Source organism: Vanellus vanellus (genome assembly GCF_965231255.1).
Source record: "Vanellus vanellus genome assembly, chromosome: 1".
NCBI classification, from domain to species: domain Eukaryota; kingdom Metazoa; phylum Chordata; class Aves; order Charadriiformes; family Charadriidae; genus Vanellus; species Vanellus vanellus.
In genome coordinates this window covers 134,929,152-134,955,358 of record NC_138905.1, presented here as the reverse complement: position 1 = coordinate 134,955,358, position 26,207 = coordinate 134,929,152, and the positions used below count along the sequence as shown (strand labels likewise).

The 26,207-nt window shown below is 41.4% G+C and overlaps 1 protein-coding gene across 1 annotated transcript in view; it reads right to left on the bottom strand.

Annotated features, from left to right (window-relative positions):
• The window catches only part of SH3KBP1 (SH3 domain containing kinase binding protein 1), a 230,759-nt gene extending 205,138 nt beyond the window's left edge, over positions 1-25,621 (bottom strand). Inside the window, exon 1 of the mRNA XM_082499340.1 lies at positions 25,429-25,621. Within this exon, the coding sequence (XP_082355466.1) occupies positions 25,429-25,432 (4 nt within the window). The 5' untranslated portion in view covers positions 25,433-25,621. The remainder of the gene's footprint in view (positions 1-25,428) is intronic.
• Between the last annotated feature and the right edge of the window lie 586 nt (positions 25,622-26,207).

Here is a 26,207-nt window from a genome sequence, read left to right as displayed (position 1 = left end):
GGCAGCATTAAAAAGTTTATTTTTATTTCTTGGACAACATTTTAGCTTTTGTTCATGGGATTTCTAAAGCATTTTATTTCTGGAAAGGTTCTCAAATTCATAAGCATCCCAAGCCACTGCACTTACTTTGCTAAATACATCACAATCAACCTATAGAGTATTTAACAAGAATTTTTTGCATCACGCTGAGTTTCACTGTTGTTTATACAGAAATGCAAAACTTTGCTGCATGAACATGCTCTTGCAGGGTTTCACCAAAGGGAGAAAAATTTACTTTCACTTGAGATTATGCATCAGGGGATCTGAAGATGAAATACTCCTAGTGCTCTGAATGTCTGTTATCAGACAGAAGTGTGCTATAAGCTTGTTACCATAATATGGTGGATCTTTGTCTTTTCCTGGGACAAATCCCCATCCCTTGAAACCACACACACAACAAAGTCCATGTAGAGAATTAAGGAAGTCACAAAGACAGAAAAATTCCTTTGGAGAATCAAAAATAACAGACCTGGGGTATTCAAATATGGAAGCCACAGTTATATTTAGTGGTTCATCAAATACCTACTAGGAGGTGCATGATTGGCAAGGTCAGGGATAGCCATGTTTGTAAAGCCTTACTCCTGTTTTCTTCAGTGGAAAACCATGCCCCAGGATGTTCCACCAAACATTTAGCACTTCAACCATTGAAACAGCAAAATGAGAACCAGTAATGGGCAACTGTTTTCCGCATAAATGACTGTGCTGTGTAAACCTGCAAGATGTGGCCAGTAAACAGGCAATACAGCTCACAAAGCAAAGCAAACCATTACACCACAGACAGTAAATGGGTTCTGCCTAAATAACAGAAGCCCTGAGGACTAAACTGAATTAAGTTGACAGGAAAGCAGTTATTCCTTTCCACCCCCAAAATGTCACACTGACACAATGCTGAACATCTCCCACCCTCCCCCAGAGCCTGCAAGTCATCGCTAAAAGAATGTTCTGACTTTCAGATACATCCCAGGTGCAAGGCTACTATTGATAATAGTCATCTACTGCTTCTTCCGTGAAGTCCCAAAACATTATAAAACCAGTTCACAAGAGGTCTGCTAAACTACACAATGAACAGCAAAAGAGAAAGAGTGACACCACATATTACCAGCTGACATGTAAACAGAACTTGAAAAATTTATCACTGAAACTGAACTGAAAAATCAGGGTCATTCAGGCTCAGGGCTTTGTCCATGTGGGTCTTGAAAACCTCCAAGGTCAGAGGGTAGGGCACGCAAGACAACCTGCTCCACTACCTGACCGGGAGAAAAGTTCCAATGGGCTGTAGAGAGAAAACTTTTCCTTTTTCAATCTACATCCATTAGTCTTGTTGTCCCACCATGCACTGCTGTGAAGAGCCCAACTCCACCTTCTTGGTAACATCCCTGTAGGTATTGTACGGCTGCTATTAGGACCTCCCGTTTTCTCCAAGCTAGACAGAGTTCCTCCAGCCTCAGGTCTCTCCACTCTTTAGCATGTCAATGTTCCACCAATTTCAGATCAAACACAGACTTGAGGTGAGTGCACTCCACTGCCTTCTCCAGTAACTGACAAAGATGTTAAAAGGAACAGGTACTAGGACAGCCCCTGATGGTACTCCATTTATTATCAGCTTCCAAGTAGAGTACAACCAATTAACCACTACTCAAATCACACAATTGCTGCTCATGTACCCATAGAAGCCTTTCTTGTTGTTTTTCACATCTCTACTGGCTTTGTCTGGGATAGGGTTCATTTTCTTTACAGGAGCCCACATGGTGCGGTGGTTTGGGTTTGTGACCAAACCAGTGTTGATAACACAGGGATGTTTTAGCTATTGCTAAAGGGTCCTCAAACCAGGACACAGAGCCTTTTCTGTTTCTCATGCTGCCCCGACAGTCAGGGCACTGGAGGGGCACAAGAAGCTGGGAGGAGACACAGGCAGGACAGCTGACCCCAACTGACCAAAGGGATATTCCGTACTATATAATGATGTGATCACTAATAAAAGCTGGGGGGAAGAAGGAGGAAGGTGGTACATTTGGAGCTATGGCATTTGTCTTCCCAAGTCACTGTTATGTTTGATGAAGCCTTGCTTTCCAGAAGATGGCTGAACGTCTGCCTGCTGATGGACAGCAGCGATTGAATTCCTTATTTTGTTTTGCTTGCACATGCAGCATTTGCTTTACCTATTAAATCACCTTTATCTCAACCCATGAGGTTTCGCACTTTTATCCTTTCAATTCACTTCCCCATCCCACCGTAGGGGAGTGAGCAAGCAGCTGTGTGGGGCTGAGTTGCCCACAGACGTTAACCCACAACAACATCCCTCACCACATTCAACTCCAGGTAGGCTTTGGTTTTCCTAACCCCATCCCTGCACACCCAGATATTCTCTCTACCTTCATCCCAGGGCATTTCTCCCCACTTTCACCTCCTGTACTCTTTCTTTTTATGTTTGATTTTTGTCAGGAGCTCCTTGTTCATCCACGAAGGCATCCTACCACCTCTGCTTGTTTTCCTGCTTGTCAGGATGCACCATTATTGAGCGTGGAGGAGGTAATCCCTGAAAACCACCCAGTTCACCTGGACCCCTCATTTATCCACAACTGTCTCCAGCAGGATTCTTCCAAGCAGATCCCTGAACAGGCCAGTCTTCCTTCTTCAAGTCCAAGGTTGCAATCCTGCTTTCTGCTTCACACCCCCATTCCCACTGTCCCCTGTATCCTGAACTTTACCATCTCATGGTCAGTGCAGCCAAGGCTGCCACCAGCCTTCAGATCCCCAAACAGTTCTTCCTCTTTTGCAAGTATGAGATCCAGCAGTCAACACATTCCAGAAACATCCTGCATTGGCTCATACCCAGGGCAAAAGCAAACTACCTTATCCCTCCAATAGATATCAGGGTGGTTGAAATTCCCCATGAAGGCCAGTTCCTGACAATGTGAGCCTTATTCCAGCTGTCTGAAGAAGGCCCCATCAACAATTTCTTCCTGGTTTAGATGGCTTGTAGAGACACTCATCACCACATCATCCACATTGGTCTGCCCTCTAACCCAACCCACAAACTCTCTGGTGGTTCCTCATCTGTCCCACATCACAACTCCATGCTTTTCAGCTGCTCTGCTGCAAGTAGAGTAACTCCCCTTCCTTGCATTCTTAGCCTGTCATCCCAAAGAACCTCTATCCATCTATTGCAGCACTCCAGTCATGTCAGCTATCCCATCATATCTTCATGATCCCAACAAAATCATAACTCTGCAACTGCATGCAGACATGTAATTCCTCTTCTTTGCACCCCACGCTGTATGCATGAGAGCACAGACATTTCAGAGAGGCAACCAGCCATGCTGATTTCCCATAAAAAGTACAAGAGTTTTCCCTGTAACTCTGAAAGGTATTTCCTTGTTCATATAGATATGCTTGGCAAGGGGCCCCCTTCAGTCCTGTTTTGTTGATTAGAAGATACCCACTGTCTGCATCACCCCACACATTTGCCAACCTGGTCCACCACTTCCTCACAAGATTGTTGGTCATCCTCTCCCTTCCCCAGCATTAGTGTTTTAAAGCTCTCCTCACCTCGTTGGCCAGTCTGTTAGCAAAGACACTTTTGCCCCATTTAGTCAGGTGGATCCCATCTTTTCCAAGCAATCCTCACAGAGGTCCCATGATCATAAAACTAAAACTCTGCTGCTGACACCAGTTATGCAACCAATTGTTATCCACAGGATCTGTTCACTTCCAGCCTCCCATGCCCTTGACCATCACCCTAGAGCATATTAAGAACTGATACTTCTCAGATCACTCCTGGCAACATCATGGAACCCTACATGGAAGAGCAGCAGGAGGTAGTAATCTGAGGGCCAGACAAGCGTTGGCAGTCTTTCCACAACGTTCCACATCCAAGTCCCTGGCAAGAAACAAGCCTCCCTAGATGGCAGGTCAGGTCAGCAGATGGGAGTCTCCATCCCCCACAGCACGGAATTTCCCTACAGTTATCACTTGCCACTTTCTCCTGGCACTCCTGCATGTCTCGGGTTTAGCCAGCTTGGGTGCTTCACTGGATGGAGCATCCAGACCCTTATCACCTACAAGAGCACTGAATCTGTTCTGTGACTGCAGATCTTGAGGTGGAGCAGGAGTTTTCCTACTGATGTCAGAAGTTACAAACTTCAAGCTTCCAGACTCGCCACTCTGGGAGTCTCCAATCCCAAGAGGCACAGACTCTGTCTCCCCTTCATTCGGGGTAGTTGGTGGTTTGGGCTCTTGAAGCCTTGGGGGCTTGGAAAAGACCTGGAAAGCCCAACCCTTTGAGCTCCATCCAAACAATTTTTAAACTCACCTAGTTGCCCTGCAGCATACCACAACTACTGTGCCATTCCACACGACCTCTGGTGGAGTTTCTGGACCCCTTCTGTACCAACTGCTACGCAAACCAGAGAATCTGTTGAACTTGCACTATCAATTCCAGTTAAGAGAAAATACCAAAAAAAAAAAAAAAATCTATTTCTAAAATATGAACTGAAATCCCTAAAAATAGCATTGATATTATCCACATATGTATACTTTACCCCAGAGCAACCAGTAAAGTTGGTTCAAAAGTTGTATTTACACAATAGCTCTCCAAAGACTACTGGATTCAGGTAGTGGCACCAAGGTACACACACTACTTTAAGTCTCACACCAATGAAAGTTTTTATCTCCACAGAACACAACAGCACTCAGGCTCAAAAAAGGCAAAATTCAGACTATTAAGCAGAGTATTTCCAATTTGGTTGAGCCCCAAGAAAGACCTTTTGAGAGCATGGCCCTATATCCTTCATTTTTAAGCAGCCTAGTAGGATGCGCTTGCTCTCCAGACTCACAGCTTATACACTGCTTTTTGTATGTGCTAAGTCATTTCTCCTCCCTACTTAGGAAGCTTTTAAATCCTATTCTTATTTTGCGGTGGATGCAATTACACACTGCTTTGCTCTGAGTTATCCCTAAGCAACCAGGAGGTGGTTAGAGAGCTGTAAGGGGGAGAAGGACACAGAGCAGAGATTCTGACTGGCTCCAACTACTGATTCTTCAAACACTCCTCAACATTCAGACTGCAGCAAGACACGCTGAAGGAAAGCGAACAACTCTCCCTCTCTCTAAGTCCCATGTTTTAAAAGAGTTCTAGTACCTGTTGCTGTGCTTGCAGTTTTCCCCTAGGAAGGCTGTAAAACAGACAGGATTCTTGACAGTTTCATTTTCTTATTAATTATGTTCTCTCTCTTATGAGGAGAGACCAAAAGGTAGGACAGGGCTGTTGATTTGACTCTACAGCTGCTTGGGTAGGCTGGCGGCACTGGAGTTATCTTCCTGCAGTTTGCCTGCCTTGCCCTGATTTGTATACAGACAGCTGCAGCTGTTCAACCACTTTTGTTTTCCTGGAAGTTGAATTAAAAAAGCAAAAGAAACCCTTTACTGTGCAGGCTCTTCTCTGTCTATAAAAGTTTCTACTTACTAAAAAACACATATAAATATTTTTAAAAGCTGTCTCCTCTCAGAGAATTTGATTACTGTAACATAAGTGTGTGTAAGCCGTCAGAGACATATGAGTCACCAAAAACGGACCACACAATCAAGATGTTTATAAACTCTTCAAAGAAAACCAAGAGCACAGTTTGGAAAGAGGACTAAGAGCACACCTAACAAATGTGCAGATTGTGACAAACTGTCGGGAAGGTACTTCTGAGATCACTCAAAATTCTCATTTATCACACTACTGAAGCTCGCAGAGCATATGCTTAAAAGTGCTTTATAATTTATCGGTCCATGCAGTTGCAGTTTTTAAATCAAGCTCATTTTCTAAAGCGTGTTAACCATGCCACATTCTCAAACTATTTTTTGAAAATTTCATTCTGCCAGTCAAACAATCTTTTTTGTTTCTTTTGAGGTAAAATTTTGTCTTCATGGAAGCTGGATTGATACTGGAGACAATGCTGACCCAGATATACTAAGAAAAAAGCCGATCTGAGCTTTACGCCACATCTGCAAGTACAACACACCTCATTCCTGAAGTGCTGTGCTAGATTTCTCCTCAGGAACTGGACTAAAACAGTGTCGCAGTTTGCACAATGATTCATGATATGAGAAAACACTCCATGGACAGTGAACTCAAACTAATTTTATCTGTTAACCAACAAAGGCTGGTCTTAGGCCCAGCTCTGCCAAGGTAAACAGCTTGCTACATTAGCAGCCAAAACCTGAATCCCTTTAAAGCCAAAAGCAAAATAAAATGACAGAATTCAGGCAGACAGATTTGACTTCTCTTTTCGGTGCATTTTTCTTTGAAATATTGTACCCCATGATGCCTGAAAGTCAAACCTGCCCCAGCTTGCAAACTCTATCTATTAGACTCTTTCTGTTGGAAGAAGGCATTTTTCACGTTAGGAATGAAATCCAGTATCAAAAGCTATTCAAGTTATTTTGATCTAATAGGGGAACGTTCATTCCCATGCCAACACAATCAGCTATTCCTAGCCTTATATGACCATCAATCGAAATTGTGACATAAAAACTCATGAAACAGAATCAAAGCTAGTTATTACCAACCATGCTGGATACTGGCACAGTACAACTCATTACTGCAATGTCAGGGACAAAGATTTTTTAATTTAATGCTTAGTGGTTTGGGTTTAAAATACAAAATTTGAAATGTTAAATGCTATGAACCAGGAATTGAAATGTAACCTCTCAGCTATATTCAAAATAAGCATATCTGGAAAAAAAACCCTATTGATTAAAAGTTTAACTATTCCCACCTTTCATTGCCAAAATTTGTCTTACACATACACATTATTTTGTTGATAATTGCAAACATTTTTCCTATTGATTAGTTTGCTTCCTTGCCACATTTTAAATTACAAGTAAAATCTGATCTCTTAAAACTGACCGAGTCAGAATAAGCATTTGTTTAATAATGCCACCAATATTTGAAGACAAAAGTGTCTCAGTTTATGCTGTTTTCAATTACTGTACAGTGTCTTTCCAAGCAAGAAATGAATTAAGAAAAGAAACAGAGATTTGCTACGTGCAACAAAAACTACGTTATTAAATCAGCTTCTGGTGACATCTGAAGTATGTAGGCACAATGGAAATGTTATTAAAATCTTTGGTGCTATTCCACCCAAGTAAGAGCATCCATATGGCAACACCACCTTCTGCAGCAGTATGGTTTCACACCCAAACGCTGCAGACCTTAAAATTAGCGTACACAGTTAGACACAGCAGTCAAAGAGTTAAGAGCTTCTCTACTGTAAGTTTTATGTTTTCACTTTTGTTAGTCATTCAGCTTTATGTGAATGATGAACACACATGTTGCATTGGCTTATCCAAAAACCCAGAAATGAAACTAGACAAACTACCTGCAAATATTCTACACTAAATCTTTAAAGTTCAAATTACATTTCCTCAGAAGAGAGTGCAACAGAGCTTTTCTCTTTTGCATAAAGATAACTGTTCAAAAGTAACCAGGACTAACAGCATGAACATGCATCACACAATAATCCTACTCTTACGTCAAACCCTACATAAGCCTCTACCAGAAGGTATCAGTGACCACAGAAGGCTTCATGTTCTCTACCACCTACAGTAAATTGATCAATTAGCAAAAAAAGTTGGAATGTGTTGCCTTTCTGTTACACCACATTTCTCTTATAAAACAGTGACAAAGATTCATTTGGTAGCAAATAATAGTTTGTCAACATTTTCATTATAAGTACATTTTATAATGGGTTAACAATCTGGCCATCAAATTCCATCTGCTCAAAACTTGCTAGACAATATCTTCCTTCAAATGTGCTGTTCTGTTTGAAAGACCTAGGTACAAACTGGTGAATATAGTACACTCTTAGTGCTTATGGGCATACTTAAAAAAAAAAAAAATCAATACTTTTGCTATACAACAGGCTGTAATAAAATTCTTAGTAAAATACTAGGAGGGAAAAAATAAGTACTTTTTATTACACCAAATGACAAAGCATGACTTATATTCTGAACTCAAATCAAAAACAAAGCAAAACAAAACAAACAAAAAACCAAACACAAAACTCAAACTATGTTACAATCAATAGTGCTGGTTTTCTAACCTAGTCCTGGAGGACCAGAAGGCCTGAAAACCAAATATGACCTACAAGGCCGTTGTTTTGTGGACTCTAGGAACACTGAACAGCTGGCAGGCCAATCAAACGTGGGATGCTGTGGTACAGAGATGTTTGAGGGAAGAGGGGGAAGACAGATTCACATAAGGTCTGGCAGGATTTACTACAGATGGCACAGCACTAATGAAAGGGGAATGCAGTGGTGTAATCACTGAACACCCACCTGGGACTCCAAAAGACCTTCCTATCCAAAACTATCACAGCTATTGTAGGCATCATGCTATAAGTTCTCTATGATTATTATAACTAAATCCTTGTTAGTATCTGGGAAGGAAGAAGAGTTCAGATGGGGTTCTTCAACCAGAGAACAAAATAATCTGTAGTTTCTAAAGACTCAACTCTCTCAATGCCATTACATTTTACAATTCTAGATAAAGGATCCACTGAATAGCCTTTTGAGGCATCACTCTACCGAAACAGAAATGCCCATTGCAACATGCTACCTCTGAAATGCACAGAATAAATAAATAAATAAATAAATAAATAACAAACAACAACAACAACCATCATCATCCACTAACTTTACAGTTTAAATGTAGATCAAGTGGAATTTTTAAGAAAGCTTGAGCTCTTAGATTTGTAGCATATCTGTAGCAGAAAATATTAACTTAAACATTTTGTATCTGCTTTATTGCAAGCAATTATTGAAGAATTGTAATTTTCATGAAAAATAAATTCAAAATTTTGTTCATTTTTTAACATTTTTTCTTTTGCAACACTTACTATCAGGAATAATACTCTGGTAAAAGTATTTGTAAGGATTCAGCTTCATGGAAAAGAAAAGCTCAAGGGGGAGGAAAAAACAGTAATAGAAGGAAAACCTGTACTCTTCAATATTCAAGAGGTTAAATCCCTGCTACATAATGAACAGCAACTTCTCTGCTAAGACAACAGCTTTCGGTTTACATTATATTTTTCTATTTCCCTTTTGAAAACAATGGGGAGGAGCTAAAGGTCATAGTCCTAGAACAGTATCTTCACTGAACCACTCCGTCAGAAAGCAGAGCAGTCACAGAAGGGGCCACCTAAATCATACTGCACATGGACCTTTTTATGTTAGTCTCAGTCCCCTTCCACAGGCCACAAACGCTGTTCGCCCAGTCTGCACACTCATTGGAAACATAGTAGGCAGCCACGGAGCACTTAGGACAAATGGGAAGCATTTGAGAAGACCCGTTCTACGCAATTCATACATATGCGCACACGCAGGCACAGAACCAGAGGAGCTGTGCAGAGGACCCCAGCCAAAACCTAATTTGGAGGACAGAGTGAACACTTGGCCTAGGGCTGTCCTGATGTGACCCTTCTCTTGGGCAGCAGCAGAGCTGAAGCCACTCCAGCTGACATAACGCCTGAGCTGTCCTCCAGGAAAAGAGGAGAGCTAGTTTTCTTTTTTTTCAAAGAAGGATCAGTATGCTTGGTTCCAGCTTTTAAAAAAAAACACAAACACCAAGTTATTCTAGTGGAATTTACCTGCAGAACAAGAAATACTTATATTCCAGCTAAGGCATTGGATATGACCACAATTAGTTGCAAAAATCTTGCGTTTACAGTTAGGTAAATAAAGAACAACAGTAAGTCAGTGCGTTTGTATTTCTGTATATATATATCGGGTGTTTCCATATAAAATATGCATCTAATAGCAATTCTGTGGTAAACAACTTCACGCAGGTACTTTTAATAAACATCATTAATTTGTTCAACTTTTCTTAGGCTTATCAAAGTAGTTGCCTCTAACTGAATTTATTATGTCACACTCATGTCTCTGATACAAACTTTTTAACAAAATGCCAAAGCACATCTGATCATCAGAGATGTTCATGCACATGCAACTACCAAGTAAGCAAGGAAAGAGAAGATCATGGTAGTTCTAAATGGCAGCAGTTACATTTGTATTCCTAAAGTCTCCCTTATATACCACTGTGGATCCAATAGTACATGTTAGATTTTATTGGGCCAAGTTTTCTTAACCCTTTTGAAAGAGCAAGATTGCATAGATAATCTTTGGCATTCATGTGGCTGGCAATCTGGGAAGCACTTGTATTCCACTAATTAATTCATCTTTTCCTGCAGAGCAAAGTGGTCCTTTTGCCCTGGACAACAAACTGCTAGAATCAGGCTGTTGCTACTGAAAGAGATTAATGTTACTGTAATTCACCAGGTCAATCAACCTGGGGACTTCTCAAATACAGCAGAAGCTCCCAGTACACAGTGTTCCCAAACAAACTTATTTTTTATTCACATAGCCATCAAGTTCATAGACGATGCGCATTTTGTGAACCTGTAACTGAAGCAATACAGTGACTCTTACAGGCAAAATTATCTTGAAAGTTGGTTCACTTGTTTTAACGTTGTTCTTCCCTTCAGTTACTAATGCACACAAGAAGCCATCCAGAAGAAATGGAAGACATTAGATTCAGAGGGAAACATTTAACACCATCATCTTAATATGAGTTCCTGCCTCCTCCAATATCCATAAAAATAATTCAAAATTCTGAAAAGTATAAAGGATTATACCCATTGCTGGGTTACATAGGAAAGGAGAGAGGATTGTAACTTAAGCTAAGCAAACAAAGACAAATAATTTCCATTTGACAAACTATATATTCATAAAAACTTGTTAGCAATGCTACTCTTGCAGTTTCTAAATCACAGTCTCAGACAACTTAGAAGCTAGGAAGCATATTAGTTACTTCTTCAGAACAAGAAAGAGAAAGCTTACTTACAGCTAAATATACCTACAATTATATATAAAATTACCATTTGGCTAAATTCATGAGAATTGCTACCGAATGAATGTATCAACATAAAAATGAAGCAGGATAGAAAAGCTGATGTCAAGAAAATAACTGCTGTTTAAGATTACTCAGAAGTACTAGTCAAGTAAAATTGCCACATGATTCTAGTCTCAAAGTTGCCTTGATAATATTTGTAGATGCTTATGGATACACACTGAGGTAGAAAGTCAAATAAAAAAAAAAAAAATAAAATTGGAAAACCAGGGAACAATTACTTTTTCATTGATATGATGTAGCATCATTTAACTCCCAGGTATATGAGAAGAGGTCAACAATTTGTTCACAATGTTCATATTGTGCACTGCATCACATTTAATTTTTAAAACTTCAGTGCTTCTAGAACAGTAACTTTCACCTAGTCTCATTAAAATCAGACTAGAAGTATAAGTGTAATTATGAATATGGTCTCAGACAAGCTTGGAGGATTTCACTATAGATGCCTAAGCTGTTACTATCACCACTCATCTTTGCCAAAACTAGCAAGTTTTTTGCACAGGAGGAGGATGGAGAGAATCCGACATACTCCTCTGCATCTTAGCCACATTTGCTTGCAGTACTGATAAAGAGGGCCTTACATTAAGTAACTAGACTGCAAAGTGGTGCACAGATACATCCTGTTGTGGTATTCCTGCTGTTGGAAGTGGCAATTTCTGCAGGAAGAGATTGCTGGCAGCAACAGCTTGATACAGCCAAAATCCTCTGACTGTGTTACAGCCCTTTGCCTCAGCTGCAGACAAACATGGTGTCTTAAAATAATTTTAAAGCTATGTTGTTTTCCCTCAGTTTCATGGAATCCTATTATTTTTAAGACAGCAGTTGTAAAATATTTACCCGGGCAGCAGCTCTTAACATTTGACAGGTCCAATCACTAAAACCTCTTAGGACAAGAGGTAACGGGCACAAACTTGAACACAGGAAGTTCCATCTTAACATGAGGAGGAACTTCTTTACTTTGAGGGTGGCAAAGCACTGGCACAGGCTGCCCAGAGAGGTGGTGGAGTCTCCACTCTGGAGACATTCAAAACCCAACTGGACGCCATCCTGTGCAACTTGCTGTAGGCGACCCTGTTCTGGCAGGGGGTTTGGACTGGATGATCACCAGAGGTCCCTTCCAACCCTGACCATTCTGTGATTCTGTGACTACAAACCAGTGCCATGTTTTAATTGATGCATTATAAACTGTCACAAAAAGATGTGTTGTACAACAGTGAAAACCTGGACTTGATGAAGAAGAGAAATAATCTGCTTTTTTCTTTTTTTCTTCTAACTCTCTTTTACCTAAACCCAAGCATTTCAATCCACAAAACTTTGCGTTCAGAGGAAGGTCAGGCCCAGTATGGAACTCCTTCATCAGTTTCATAATTTATAACCCAAATGAAAAGACACTTAGTACTGTGCTTATAAAAGCTATATATGTGCTGGAGCTCATAGCTGTTAAGTACAAGAGCTCAGATCATAGGTAATTTGCATTTCACCACTATGGTCCAATACAAGATTTACATGCCACCATTAAACCATCTCCACTAACCTTTAGATAATACTGAAAAACAGCCAAAACACACCTAAGGTGTTAAACTATAACTTGCTCAATTATGTGAGCAACAGTGGAAGACAGGGTAGAAGTGTTTGGAGGAAGGACACATTTGATTAAAATAACACCTTTACCACCCACCAATATCATACTTTTTCTTGATTAATAATGAAGTCTCATGTGATGGCTGCTCATAATCCTTAGCAACTTGTCTTTTTACATCAGGTTCTTTTATTCTCCTTTAAACTGTGGTAAGAGTAATAGTGCTGAAAAAAAACTCTGTTTGAGAAACAGAAATTACTGCATATAAAAATTCACAAGTTCCAGAAAACCCTTGGGCAAATAAACTTAGCTATCATATCAGATAGCATTTGTTGACCCTGTGCATTAGAAAGCTTACAATTTCAATTTTAGAATTCAGCATGCAATTCTGCAGAAATAAGTTTTAGATTGTATCTTTAATGCCTCTGTTTTCTCAGCTCAAATCAGTTTCTGCAGGTAATTTCTTCCGGATGTCACAATAAATGGAATTCACAAACTAACATACTTTTTTTTTTTTGCTCTTACAAACAGAAATGTTCCCACATCACAGCTATTAGCTTCTCTGGTTTGCTTTCATGGTGCTTTTCAAAATCCCATGTGTCAATTAGGCCTGGGCAACGAGGTACTTCCATTAACATTTTTTATTTTCATTTTCTCTTGAAGAAATTATCTGGATTTGGAACAAGGCAAAGCATTTCAGAAAGCAGAGGTTATGCTGTGAGTAGAAGACTCGGGTCTCTAACAGGTTTCTAACAGGTATCTCTGGTAGCAGGTTAAAGAACTCAAGTTTCCTCCACCTGAAGAAACACTCACTCTTACTTCCAAGAGACCTTCTTTAATGCTTATGACTAGAGTAAATCTCAAAAAAAGGAGATACTACACAGAAATTAGAAGAACAATCCTGAAAGCAAAAACTGATGAAAGCCAAACAAGTACATCTGAAAGCTTGTCACCGACTTTCATTGCAAGCAAGAACATCTTGTGACCCGATGACAGCATTGCTCCAATAGGGAATTGGAGCCCCTGTGTGCTGGTTGAATGCAAATGTTCAGGAGAGCTGCATATGGAGCAAAAGCACAAACAATAGTCAACATTTAGACAGAAAAGCCCATTGCTGCATTGAGGATGCAGGAAGAAAGGGGAGGAAGCAGCAGGATGGAGCTCTGTGGAACCCAAGTAAACATAAACAGAGGCAATGAACCCTATTGTTTTATAAGCAATTGTTCTTCTGACAACCTCCTCCTCCCATCCACCCCCAGTTACCATCACTGGTACTGTCTGGAACAGAACACAATGTGTAGACAAGGCAGTGACAATAAGACAGATTCTACTCAAGATGAGTAAAGCCTCCTCAGATGCTGGCACAGAATCTTTCTATAGCATCCAGGAGACAGTGACAAGGTGAAAACCATACAACCAAGAGAATTAGACAGGGCAGAGATAACACTGTCACTGAATGTTATCTACCTTGACCACTTCTTCCAAGCCTGAGTAGAAAGTTCTACTTCTCTCTCATCTACGAAAAATGTTCTTGGGCTCAACCATTTGAAAAATCTTCTAATGACCTTCCCTGGTTTCTAATGATCCAAGCTCTTGGAGCTAAGGAAATTGGCAGCCAAAACAGAGGGTCTAGAGAAGCAAAGAACATTTCTTGCATTTAAGATCTCTGCCTTGTAAGGCTGCATTTACATCAGCTCCTTGGTTTTGGTTCTTGAGAGAGAGAGACACTGACAGACTTGACCAGACAGAAACTGAAATTGTACTTAAAATAGCAACATCCTGCTTTTAAGTTCTCCAAATTAAAAAAACATTGGAACTTCAGCATCTGGCTTTGCCAACTTCCACAACCTGTTTTTCTCTACACACCAAAGGCACCATCCTTCCATCAGAAAATATCAAAAAGGTAGCTGGCAAAACACAATATGCAACACACACCTCAGTATTTACCTTCCAGGGTACCAATCCTGACTCTGAAAATGCTCAGCAGACTAAAGCAATAGTCTCTAAAAGACAGCCAATCCCTGTCCCTCCCGACACGGTATTTATGGGAAACTAGCTGAAGGTTTCTTGTTTCTGTAATTCTGAAGCAAAATTCATAAAGGATTACCCGCAATTTTGCTGTATTCCACACCAGATTGTCTTCAGATTTCTGTAGATCTTTGCTTCTTAATATAGGGAGTTTTGACACTGTGCAAGTGAAGTATATAGGAAATTTTCCTAAACAGAGAAGTATGGTACTTGAAAGGCAGATGAAAGAGAAGGAAATATGAATTTGAAGGAAACGCATATGAAAAGAAAAGATGACAGAGCATCAGGTATCTGAACAGAAAGAAAAAAAAATGGGTGAAGAGCATCTTTTCTGAGAAACAGGTGAGAAAAAGTGATGTAGATTTATTAAAACAAACAGACAGACAAAAAACACTACTTACAAGGGGAAAGAAGCATACATGCACTTCTATAAGCAACAGGAAGAGGAGCAACCGCTTTCTGACAGAATGAGGTGAAGGAACAAGAAACACACAGGAGCAAACAAGACTGTTTCCTGCACAACTGTGAACAAACTATCAAATATATTGCAGAGGAATACATATTAGTAGATGTCTCATGACTCCTGAACCAGTGGCAGATGACTTTGAATTGTCAGGTCACAGTTCATCACAAAGTAAATGGCCTCTTATCTCACTCTTCTGTGAACCACAGTCAGAAAATTGAGATGTCAGCTAATCAAAAGCACTATTTATAGGGGCTTCAACACACACACACAAAAAGTAGTTTTAAAAACAAGTAGCATGCTTAATGCAAATCAAAGCAAGCAACTCTGAAAGGCAGTATCTGAGGGGCCAGACCAAGTACCATTCCAGTTGACCTCAATGGTCAAAGTAAAACTGACAAGGGTATTTAAACTGTTTTCAAATGCAACTAAATAAAGGTATTTGATGAATGAAATTATCAGTAGATACAAGGGACTTTATATTAAAGTTTCAAAGGAAATAAAGATCTTTCCCATTTTATAACAGATTATTGGACAGAAGAGGAAATAGCAGCCATCCAGGCAGAAGAACATTAAAAGCAATTGTAACAAAAGCCAACAGCAACAGTAGCAGTAAGATTTCTCTCCCAGTTGAAAGGCTGTTTCTTGCAACAGAAAGAGTTGATCTTACTTGTACAAATTAGTTGGCTGTTCAAAGGTTCATTTCTTGTCATCACACGGAACACCCAGTTCAAACCTTCAGCAGTACTCAGTCAAGCAAGGTAGAAATCATAGAAGGTATTTCTTTCTGCTGTATTAAAAACTTCCATCAATAATAGCAGTTAACTAAACTGGATTAACTATACTCAGAAATCCCTCTATTAAATACATGCTACCTCTATGAAGTTGGAGCAGTTTTACACAGCCAAACTTGGCTCACTATGACCAACAAGACTCACAGACTGTTACAAAAAGAAGAAAGCAATTGAGATGTTCAAATGTATAAGCTAACTAGCTAAAATCCAACAAAATCCACAAAAAGTTTCAGTTCTGTGTCACCTGAAAAATTAACTATGTTGTTAAAGTTACTAATAAAAATAGCTACAAAGAACACATTTCCAACATTAAGAATACTGCAATTAACAATGAAAACAAGATAGAAAATAATCTAGTATCAGGCTGAGATTATTCACTGAACTAGTTAAATGATCAGCTCAATGCAGTAAATGACTTAGAATCTTAAAATGAAATCAAAGTTAAATGTTACCCATTTCATTAAACAAAACCACAACTAAATCACAAAAGCATATCACAATCATTCAAATCTACTAGTTGGAGACAGTTTAAACCATTTGACTTCAATATTAAAATATTTAAGTCTAAACCAACTCTAGATTTCAAGATTGTATTGTGATTAATCTTTTCTTTCCCATAAGCAATCTAAAAATACAGGTATAAAAAAAAGTAAAGTTTGTAAACTACCAAGCTAGTGCTCTCAACAACTGTTGGCAGCTTGATATTTCCTTGAACAAAAGCTAAAATTTAAGAATAAAGCATGGTGCATGCCATTAAGGAAAAATTCTTTCACATCATGAGGGCTCACAAATTTGCAGACTTCTTTTGTACTCTTCTGGAACTGGAATTTATATTTCCACTATATCAGCAAGTGAAGTTCCACACATTGCTTGCTACCAGGCCAGCCTTCGCATAGTGCAATTTTTTTTTCCACAGTTAGTAGGACCATACCCTGCTTGGAAGTACTGGTGCTCAGTCTCAGATGTTCAGAAATATCCATTGTCACAAACTGTTTGATCATGCACTCAAGGCAAGGCTTCTCAAACTTAATCTGGGCTAGAGGACTTTCTTCTCTGGACCCATTTCTCTTTCCCTTCCCTTTGCCCAGTCATTTAAAAGCTGATGGGAAAGTTAGGTTTTTCTAGGGTTTGGGTTTTTTGGTAGAAATTGTTTGAGGGGGGTTGGATGGTTTGTGTGGTTTGTTTTTTTAAAATCTGATCGTTTGAGCAGATAAGTTGGATATTTGTATTAAACAAATGCTGCAGTTCTGCAGTCTTGCTAAAATACAGTACCCAGACTATTTCACTGGCATTTAAGGTGGTCTTGCCTAGAGTGAAAGGTCTTGATACAATATTTTTGCATAAAGCTGTGGATGACAATAAGGACACATTCATAAGATACGGCTGATGAAAAAGAAAAACACCTAGGCAATCAATCTTCATCTATAAAACATTAAAATATTGTTTATAAATAAGCACCACCACTCTTCCAAAGCAAGTGATTAATCCTTACATTTGGAAACATAAGACATAAGACATTTTTATAAACGTTCTGAATTTCACAGCAGAAATGTTTTTTAAATCTTGTCATAATGAAACACCAAGACAAAGGCATCTTTTTCTGGGCACGCTTCGGAATTTCTGGTGTGCCCATTTACAGTGGGAAATAGACAGAAAAGCATTAACGGCTCAATAAGATTTCAGTGAGACCTCACAGAAAGAACAGCAGGAATGAGCAAAACACTGAAAAATTAAGCTGAGGTCTTGCTGCTTGCCAGTTTTATAACTGCCACAAGGATACAAATTTTCAGTGCTGCACAAGCATATCACAGGCAAAAAAAAATATAATCAACACTGCCAAATTACCAGAGTATTAAAAATGTTTCTTGCCAGTGGTGAGGATGAATCAGCAACCACAGACAGAGGAAATATTTGATTTAAACCTGAGATGAGAGTTCTCAAAAATGGTTTTACATCTGGCTCAAAAATTAAAAGTTCTGTACATGTACATTTATACTCTAACACTTCTGTGACATTTAACTAAAACCTTTATAAATCCAGCTACATGGAAAGACAGTGCTACATACAAAGACAGTCAGGCTGACACTGGTAGTCGATACAGCATGGAATAGCACCAGCAGTTGCATTGACCTCCAAGAACTTCTTCGCACAAAACCAAACCAAAACAAACAGGAAAACACCCTGAAGAGATTTTTGTGTGTGTTTTTTTGAGACCTTGTTATCAATCAAAAGTACCAACCTGTTGCTTTGTAAATTAACAAGCAAGTTCCTGGAAACTTCAAGCAGAGGACACAACGTCATGGGAATTTCTATTTTGCTGGAGATTTTTGTTGGTTTTGGTTGGTTGGGTTTTTTTTAAGGCAGATCACATAAATTCACTTATTACAAATTATTTGTGGGGCACAAAACACTTAATTTTTAAACATGAGCAGTATGACCAATGAGAGCTAATTAAAAATTGATAGATCACTGAATGGTTTGGGTTGGAAGGGACCTTTAAAGATCATCTAGTCTAACCTGCTATGGTTCAAAGAGCCCAAAACAATTTGTTGTCATTTAGACAATTATTCTATCACCCGGTGCCCTCCCCCCCCCCAGGAAAGGGAACTGGGAGAAAACAAAGAAACCCAAGGGTTGAAATATAATCAGATTTAGTAGAATAAGACTAAATAATTAACATTAATAATACTAAAGAGTCAATATCGATTCCAATACCAACATAAAATATGCAAGGATTACACTCAGCCAATTCTATCTAGTAGGAAGCTCTGCACTCCCAGCAGACAGACACTGCAAGTGCTATGACTTTGGGAAGAAGGGAAGGCCTCAGGGGTCCGGCACTGGTGCAGGAAGTTCTCAGGATCTCAGCCATCATAGAAGAGAGGAACTCCTCAACAAACTTTCCAATTCATACTGAATGTGACGTTCATGGTATGAAATAACCCTGTAGGCCAGCTTGGGTCAAGTGCTCAGGTATTACTCCTCATCCCCACACCTGTCTAGCTCAAAAACACTGAGACCTTGAAACCCACATGCCATAGCTAGCTATAAAGTAAATATTTTCAAATTCAGACACTAGAGTCTTCTAAAAGTACAGTTTTCCCAAGCATTAGAAAAGACCTTACCAAAAAGTAAAATTACTGAAAGATAAATTAATCCTGTGTCATTCAAACCAGGACACAACCTGTCTGCCATGGGATCAAGTTGGGCCTTGACTTGCAAATACAACAAATCGAGATCAATATTGAAATTTTTGAAAAAGCATTAGTTCCCTAAAGAGTTGCACACCAATGTTGACTTTGGTGTTCAAATAAATGAATAGACTTACACTGTTTTTGGTGTGAACTGGTTTCAGTCATCAGAAGTGATTTATTTAGCTGCACAGTATAAAGGAGTGAGGAGACAAAAAAGGAACTTTTCTCATCTGTACAATACTTCTAATGAAACTCAAAGGCAGAGTTCAAAAGGCATCTCTTTACACTGACACTATCAATTACTTAGAAATTAAGGATATTTTCATCATATAACTGCTCAGCTTTCTATACTGCATTATCCTTGTTGCTAAAGAGAATTGTTTCAGCACAGATGTAAAATTTCTGATCCACAACTCTCGACAACTCTTCATCCTAAAACAGAAGCACAAATTCTCAGTGACACCCACATTGGAATACAAACTGCTCTAAGAATGAGAACAAAGATATCTTTTCCCTCTCCACACTTCATCATCCAGGATGCTCCTTTCTCTAAGGCCAAGGTATGTTAAGAAAAAAGCATAGCTGAGACATTGCAACAATCATCTTGCCATACAGCTTTTAAGTGGACATTAACACTGCATTCTCAAGAGTTGGCTTCCACTGATGCTTCTCAATTATCAATAATAAAAAGGGGGGGGGAAGTCAACTCCATTTGCTAATACAATCCATGACTACTGAACTGCAGTATTGCATGTTCTCTTACACAGAAGGACTTAAAGCTTTTATTGTGTTTCGTCTCTGTGTGAAGCAGACTGTGAGCAATTACTTTTACATTAGCTGAATTACTGAATCTTGATATTCACCACCTCTCTCATTCCCCTCCCCCTAATATATTTTTTCATCATTCCTCAGTGTACAGAACACAGATAAACTACTTCCTGCTTTTGCATGCAGGGAAAACATCCACTCCCTGGTCCAGGATTTTGTATTCTGTGCTCTTAAAAAAAAAAAACAAACAAAAAAAAACAAACAAAACACAGACAGGAACTATACAAAAATCCATCAACATTTTGATGAGCTTGCTGTATAACAGCAGTATCAGAGCAAAACAACAGATACCTTCTCTGTGGCTGTTTTTTCTCCTTTGATCCCATCAGGGCTAACCTGCTTTCAGCACGTCAGTGACCTCTAACATTTCAGACCTGAAATTTCAGCTGCTCATTCCACATTTCCAAGCTCTCCTTTTTCTCCACCTAACACACGCGTCCCTTCCCTTTCAAGTGGGGAAGGAGTCAACACATTATGTACAAGGTCGATGCTGATCTGCTGTATGAATTCTGATACACTGCTGGTAGAATTATTACCAGCAGTATTCTCAAAAAAACACTCTAACATCCAGTGAATAGCAATTACAAAAGAAGCAATCTGAATAACATTACACAGAAATTGTATATATTGCATTAGTAGCACTTTAAACAGAAATATGTATGTACTCAGCATTAATATCAAAATAAAACTGCTTCTCAATGAAGTGTTTTAATTATTACACATATTTCCTTAAACCTGGGCAGAAAATAATACCTTTTCAGTGCTACCATAACTTTCTATATATGAATCTTTAATTAGCACAAAAAGGAGAAAGAATTCTGCTGCTTTAAGAAACCATCTATTTTAAGTATCCTCTTCTTTATCATACTTTCTGATCTAAAAGCAACAGCTAATATAAAAAAAAACTATAAGGGAGACACTGAGAAAAGAAGAGCTACTTGAAAGGGGCAAGTAGAAGATATATCAACATAAAAAAAAGACTGCACATTTAGAAATTATTTCCATGATCTTTTACATATACACGCATATTTATATATTTTATATTTCTTGACTTCAGCCCCTATCATGATCTATTTAGAAGGCAGCTCTGACAACTTTTTATCACAGAAATGCTATTATCTTTTGATTTCTAGGAAAAAAGACTTTGTGCCAGCTATTTTTGTATGAAATTTTATATAGGTTACTGAAAATATTTTATCACAGTTTATGAAAACTCCACTTGAACTCAGACCATGAAGACATTCACAGGCTGTATAAATATTGGCACCAAACAACTGGAAATCTGAACCCAAACACCTCCAACGCAACTGCCTTGATGTGAGAAACAAATCTACCAACGACAACAAAAGAATTAAAATGAATAACACCCCGTGCGAGGAGGAGAATAAAGACTTTTTACAGGTTGGGGAGGATTTTTACACAGCATTTCCTATATTTACAGGTGCTTAAAACCTTATTGAAAAAAATCACACTAATCATCTTTCTTATGATTTTTGCTTATTCAGCTTAAACTGTTCAACTCTTTTCAAGGATGACAAGAATGACACATGCTATTCCCATTTATAAAGGTCTTGCAGCTATTTTGCTGCAAGGCTCAAAAAAATCCACCATTTTGGAGAGAACCAAAAATTTGTCAAAGAGTAGTCAAGAACCGCAAACATACCTACCATCTTCTGTGTGTAATTTATACAACTACTGCTAAGCTCAGGCCTCAAAACCGCTTCGTTTTACATAGGAGCGTAGAGTTAAGAGTTTACCAAACTCCCCGGGCCTCCCGTTGCAGTGAGCACTCTCCAAGCCACACCACAGGGCCAAGCAGAAGTTTTGATGCAAGCACAGCTCTCGCTTGCTGGAGGTCAGTGTGGCCCCACACGCTGAAAACGCGCTCAGAGTCCTCCCTCTGTTGATGCTTCGGTAAGGCAGAGGGCGAAAGAGGATGTGGCATGTCTGAAACACTTAGAAGTAGAGAGGGAGGAAAAAATATAAAAAGGTAGGGGTATACGAGGGAAACAGGGCAGAAGTTGACGGCAGGGGACAGAGGAGAATTTGGAAAGGGAAAAAACAACTAAGAACAGGAAAAAACAGGAAAAGGGATTGCAACTGGTACAGAACAACCAGACTCTCGTATAGATCCTTTTTTTTTGATTACGTTACTTCTTGGTGTAACATTCCTTTGGTGTTTACAAACTAGCTGTGGTATTTCACAGCAAAGCATCTTTCTCAACCGCTAATGTAAAACCATGTAGACAACTATTGTCTGCCAGTATTAGTAATCTAATTGGTTCAAAGGGTACAAGACTGTCTCTGGATCCAAGTTTCTAACTATGGCAACAGCAGAGGTGATCAATGTGATTTCACATAAACAAAAGCAACGTATCGTCTCTTGCCCTTTCCCAACAGAAAAGCTTTAACAACACTTTGAAAAATATTAAGGTGAAAAAGTATTGACCACGAAGGCTTCAACTGCTTAGCTTTATAGCAATATTATTGTATTGGACCCAGACCTCATTTAATGCAACAAACTATCTGTGCTCTGAAGATGAGCAAAGACTGCATAGCAGAAAAAAGGATCTTTCTTCATCTACTGCAGAAGTTGGAAGGCATGTCTTGCCTGACACAAGGAGCTGTACAACATCAGTTGGTTTGTGATGATGGCAGTTAAACATGGCTCTCTAGAATCAGACCTGTACTCTTGCAAAGACGTCAGAATGCAGTACATTTCAAACCAGTGTTTCCCAAAGTAGCTACCATACCTTCTTCTTACTTCGTTTTCTGGACCTCCAAATTCAGGACAGTCTGATGTGTGGGCATGCAAAGCTCTTGCAAATGAGACTAACCATATCTAACCATATGCAATTTTAAGTAGTCTTAAAAACAAACAAACAAAACCAAACAAACACAAAGCAACAACAACAAAGAAACGGCCCACACACACAAGTCCCCACAAAACACCACCTCTTCATTTCTCAGACATTTAAGGAGGGGGACCAAGCTTGTTCCACTGTATTCACAATTACCTTTAAGGTCTTTGCCTTACCCCCTTTTACATTTAGAGGACTACCACCATTATTTCACACAGCTCGCCTAACAAATCCACTCCAAGTGTAAATTAGTTCACTTTAGGGTACTCTATAGCGTCACAGAAGACTGCATAAAACATCAATAAAGCTGTACTTCTTACAAGGTTTGGGGTATGGGCTGTAAAAAAGCTTGAGGTCATACACTAAACTTCAATATACACACATGTGTAACATACACAGGGTTGGACTAATAACAATATGCAGTGCCATACAGAAAATATAAATAGAAAAATGGAAGACATACATGTATTGTAAAAAGAAAACATTAGGAATCTTACCACTGTAGTACATGTAAAGAATTCACCTATTCTTTTCGGCATCTAAAATGTCTTTCAAAATGCTAACAATGTTAAAAATGTTCTTAATAAAACTCTGTTTTCATTTGATATCTCCCAGCAAGATTTTGCTTTCATACTATTCATATCTTCACTTCCTTGCACAATTTTTCTATTTGTTTTTAAACTACAAGAATCACTTACCATTTAAAGATATGAACAACAATGAAACCATATCTACCTTCCCTCCACTCCCATTTTGCAAAGAAAAGTCTGACTGAATCACAGTGATTTGGGAAAGTCATTACCCAAATGAGCTTTAAAGAAGCCATATGTGTACAACCCTGGCTAGCCCAGGGGAGGGAAGGCAGGTGAAGGGATAAAAGATGGCCTTCACTGCTAAGTTACAGTACTCAAAAACCTTTCTAAGAGCTCTATCAGTGCAAGTTACTTCACTGATCCTTCATTGCTTTCCTTAATCTTTTGTACTGTGAAGCTAAAAAAAGGCTAATATTTGGACTATGGATTAAGTAGAAATCAGAAAAGTCTCATTGTATCGCAATTCAAGGTTAATAAGAAATAAACGTGCCAAGAGAGGATAAGAAAACAAAAATAATATAAAAAAGCGCCTGTGCCATGCCCTACTGAAGACAGTTTTTGCTCCATTCAGCAGTTATAAACCCTACACCTCATGACAGCACTATGTTTAAAATCTTACCTATTGCTACAGAAGACAGAAGTTGAGAGCTGTGTTAGCTAGCAGGCAAACCAACCCTAACAGAGTCTTCTACAATGCACCCAATTAAATGTGGCGGTCTGGGATGCTGGCCCCCTGTCAGCAGCATCAGAGTTCACCCAGATCAATACAGCTGAATGAGCTGCATAGGGGTGAATGCATTTCAGCCTGAACCAGAGGACTAACTGAAAGTCAATAGAGAAAAGCTAGTGCTTAATCTTGTAACATTCGGGTACTGCATTTGTGCATCACTCTAATAGTATCCCGCAAACTAATCTCTCAAAGAACAAAGGGACCATTTTTTTCCTACTATATTCCCAACGTCACTGTATTACAACAGGTAAAATTGTGTAAAATGTCTGCCCACGTAACACATTCTATTTAGTCGGTTCAGTGATGCTGCTCTCAGGTTCCCCCTCAGTCCAACAGCATTTCCGCTACCGTGAGCAAAGCGGGCAGATGGGGGCCTGAGGACATCTACACGCCGTTATCTCGGAGCGGGTATACTCAGGGCTGCCTACCGACAGCGGGCGGTTTCTTTTGTTCCCTCCAATCCCTCGTTTTCCGCCGGGCACCGTGCTGGGCAGAGGGAGCCGCGGGCCAGCGCCGCTCCAGCGACACCCCGGGGCGCATCGCTCAGCCGGCCCGCGCCTGGCACCGCTGCTGCCACCGCCGCCGGCGCCTCGCCTCCTCGCCCCGCATAATGGGACAATTCATCCCCCATCCTCCCGCTGCCCACGCCTCCCTCGCCGCACAGGTAGCGGGCGATGCCCACCCCGCGCCGGGCAAGCAGGCGCAGCCTCTTCCCGAAGTCCGCGGGAGCCACCTCACGGGCAGCGGCTGCCGAGCGCAACCGCCCCCCCCACCCCCAACCGCAACGCTTCCAACGACCCCCGCGCATCGGCCGCAACGGCCCCAACGGCCGCCCCCTTGCGGCGGGGTGGGGCCGTACGGCACAGCACGGCACGTCCCCACAGGCCGCCCCGCGCCCTCTCTCAGCCCCTCGGCCGAAGGAGCGCAACCTGCGCGTTCGGGGCGGCGGTGTCCCCTCGCTCTCCGCCCGGCCCGGCGCCACCACACCCCAGGCTACCCGGGGGTGGCTGTGCCCGGCGGGAAGGGGGCGAGGCTGGCCAGCCGGTGCACGGGAGGGCTTGTGACCCTGTCAGCCCCGCTGGGGATCGCCCACCGCGGCAGCCCTGAGGGGCGCCTGGCCCTCGCTCCGCCGCCGCAAACCCCGACCTCTCCGCCTGTCACATGAAAACAATTATTGACTCGGCCGGGGGAGGGGAGGAGAAGTTAAAAGCCAAGAGGCGGAGGAGCGGAGGCTGGTGGCGGCCAGCTCCCCCTCCGCCGCCCCCGGCCCTCCGCCGCGTCGGCGGCAAGCACCCCACCCGCCGGGCGGGAGCCCCAGCCGGCCCCCCCAGCACCGCCAACTCGGAGCCGGCGGTTTGAACTCACCCATTTATGTCGAGCTGGGCTTTGCCTGGCGGAGGAAACAGGCTGAAAGTTTGAGGCGGCTGCCTACGGCGAAGGGGGCGAGAGACAGCCCGAGCCGCCGCCACGGGAAGGAGAAGAGGCTGCTTGACAGAGCCGCTCCCTCCTCCGGCGGCCGCCGCTCTCAGCACCCGCTGCAGCCCGGCTGCATTCTGCGTCCTGCTAGCGGCACCTCGGCTTCCCTCAGCGTATGTATTCGTATATAATAAGAAAGAAAAAAAAAAAAAAAAAAGAAATTGGGCAAGAAAAGAGGCTCAGCCTTCAGCTCCTGCCAGCCACCTGGGTCCCCGCTGCCGCCGGGCAGAGCAGCCCGGGAGAAAGCGCGGCCGAGCCCGGGCGCCCGGAGGCGCCTGTTTCCGAGTCGTGGGGGTGGGCGTCTTCCCCTCGCCGGCCGGTGCGTGCGGCGTGGCGAGGGTGCGCGGAGCAGCTGGTTCTCCCCGCCGCGGGCGGCTGCTGCTGCTGCCGGAGCAAGCGGCGCGGCGCGGCTCGGCTCGGCTGGGCGCTGCGGGAAGTGTCGCGAGACTGCGCCAGAGCCGCTGCGCCGCCTCGGGCCGCCGGGAGCGGCGGCGGCGGGGGAAGGAGGGCGGGGAGGAAGGAAGCGGAGCGGCGGTACCCTGCGGGGTTAGGGTCGGAGGAGAGGGGTGCCGAGGCGCCCCGGGCCAGCCTCGCCCTGCGGGTGGAAGGGGGTGGCGCCCGTCAGCCGGGCACAGGGAGGCAACCGGGGGCGCGGGCAGGGGAAGGGG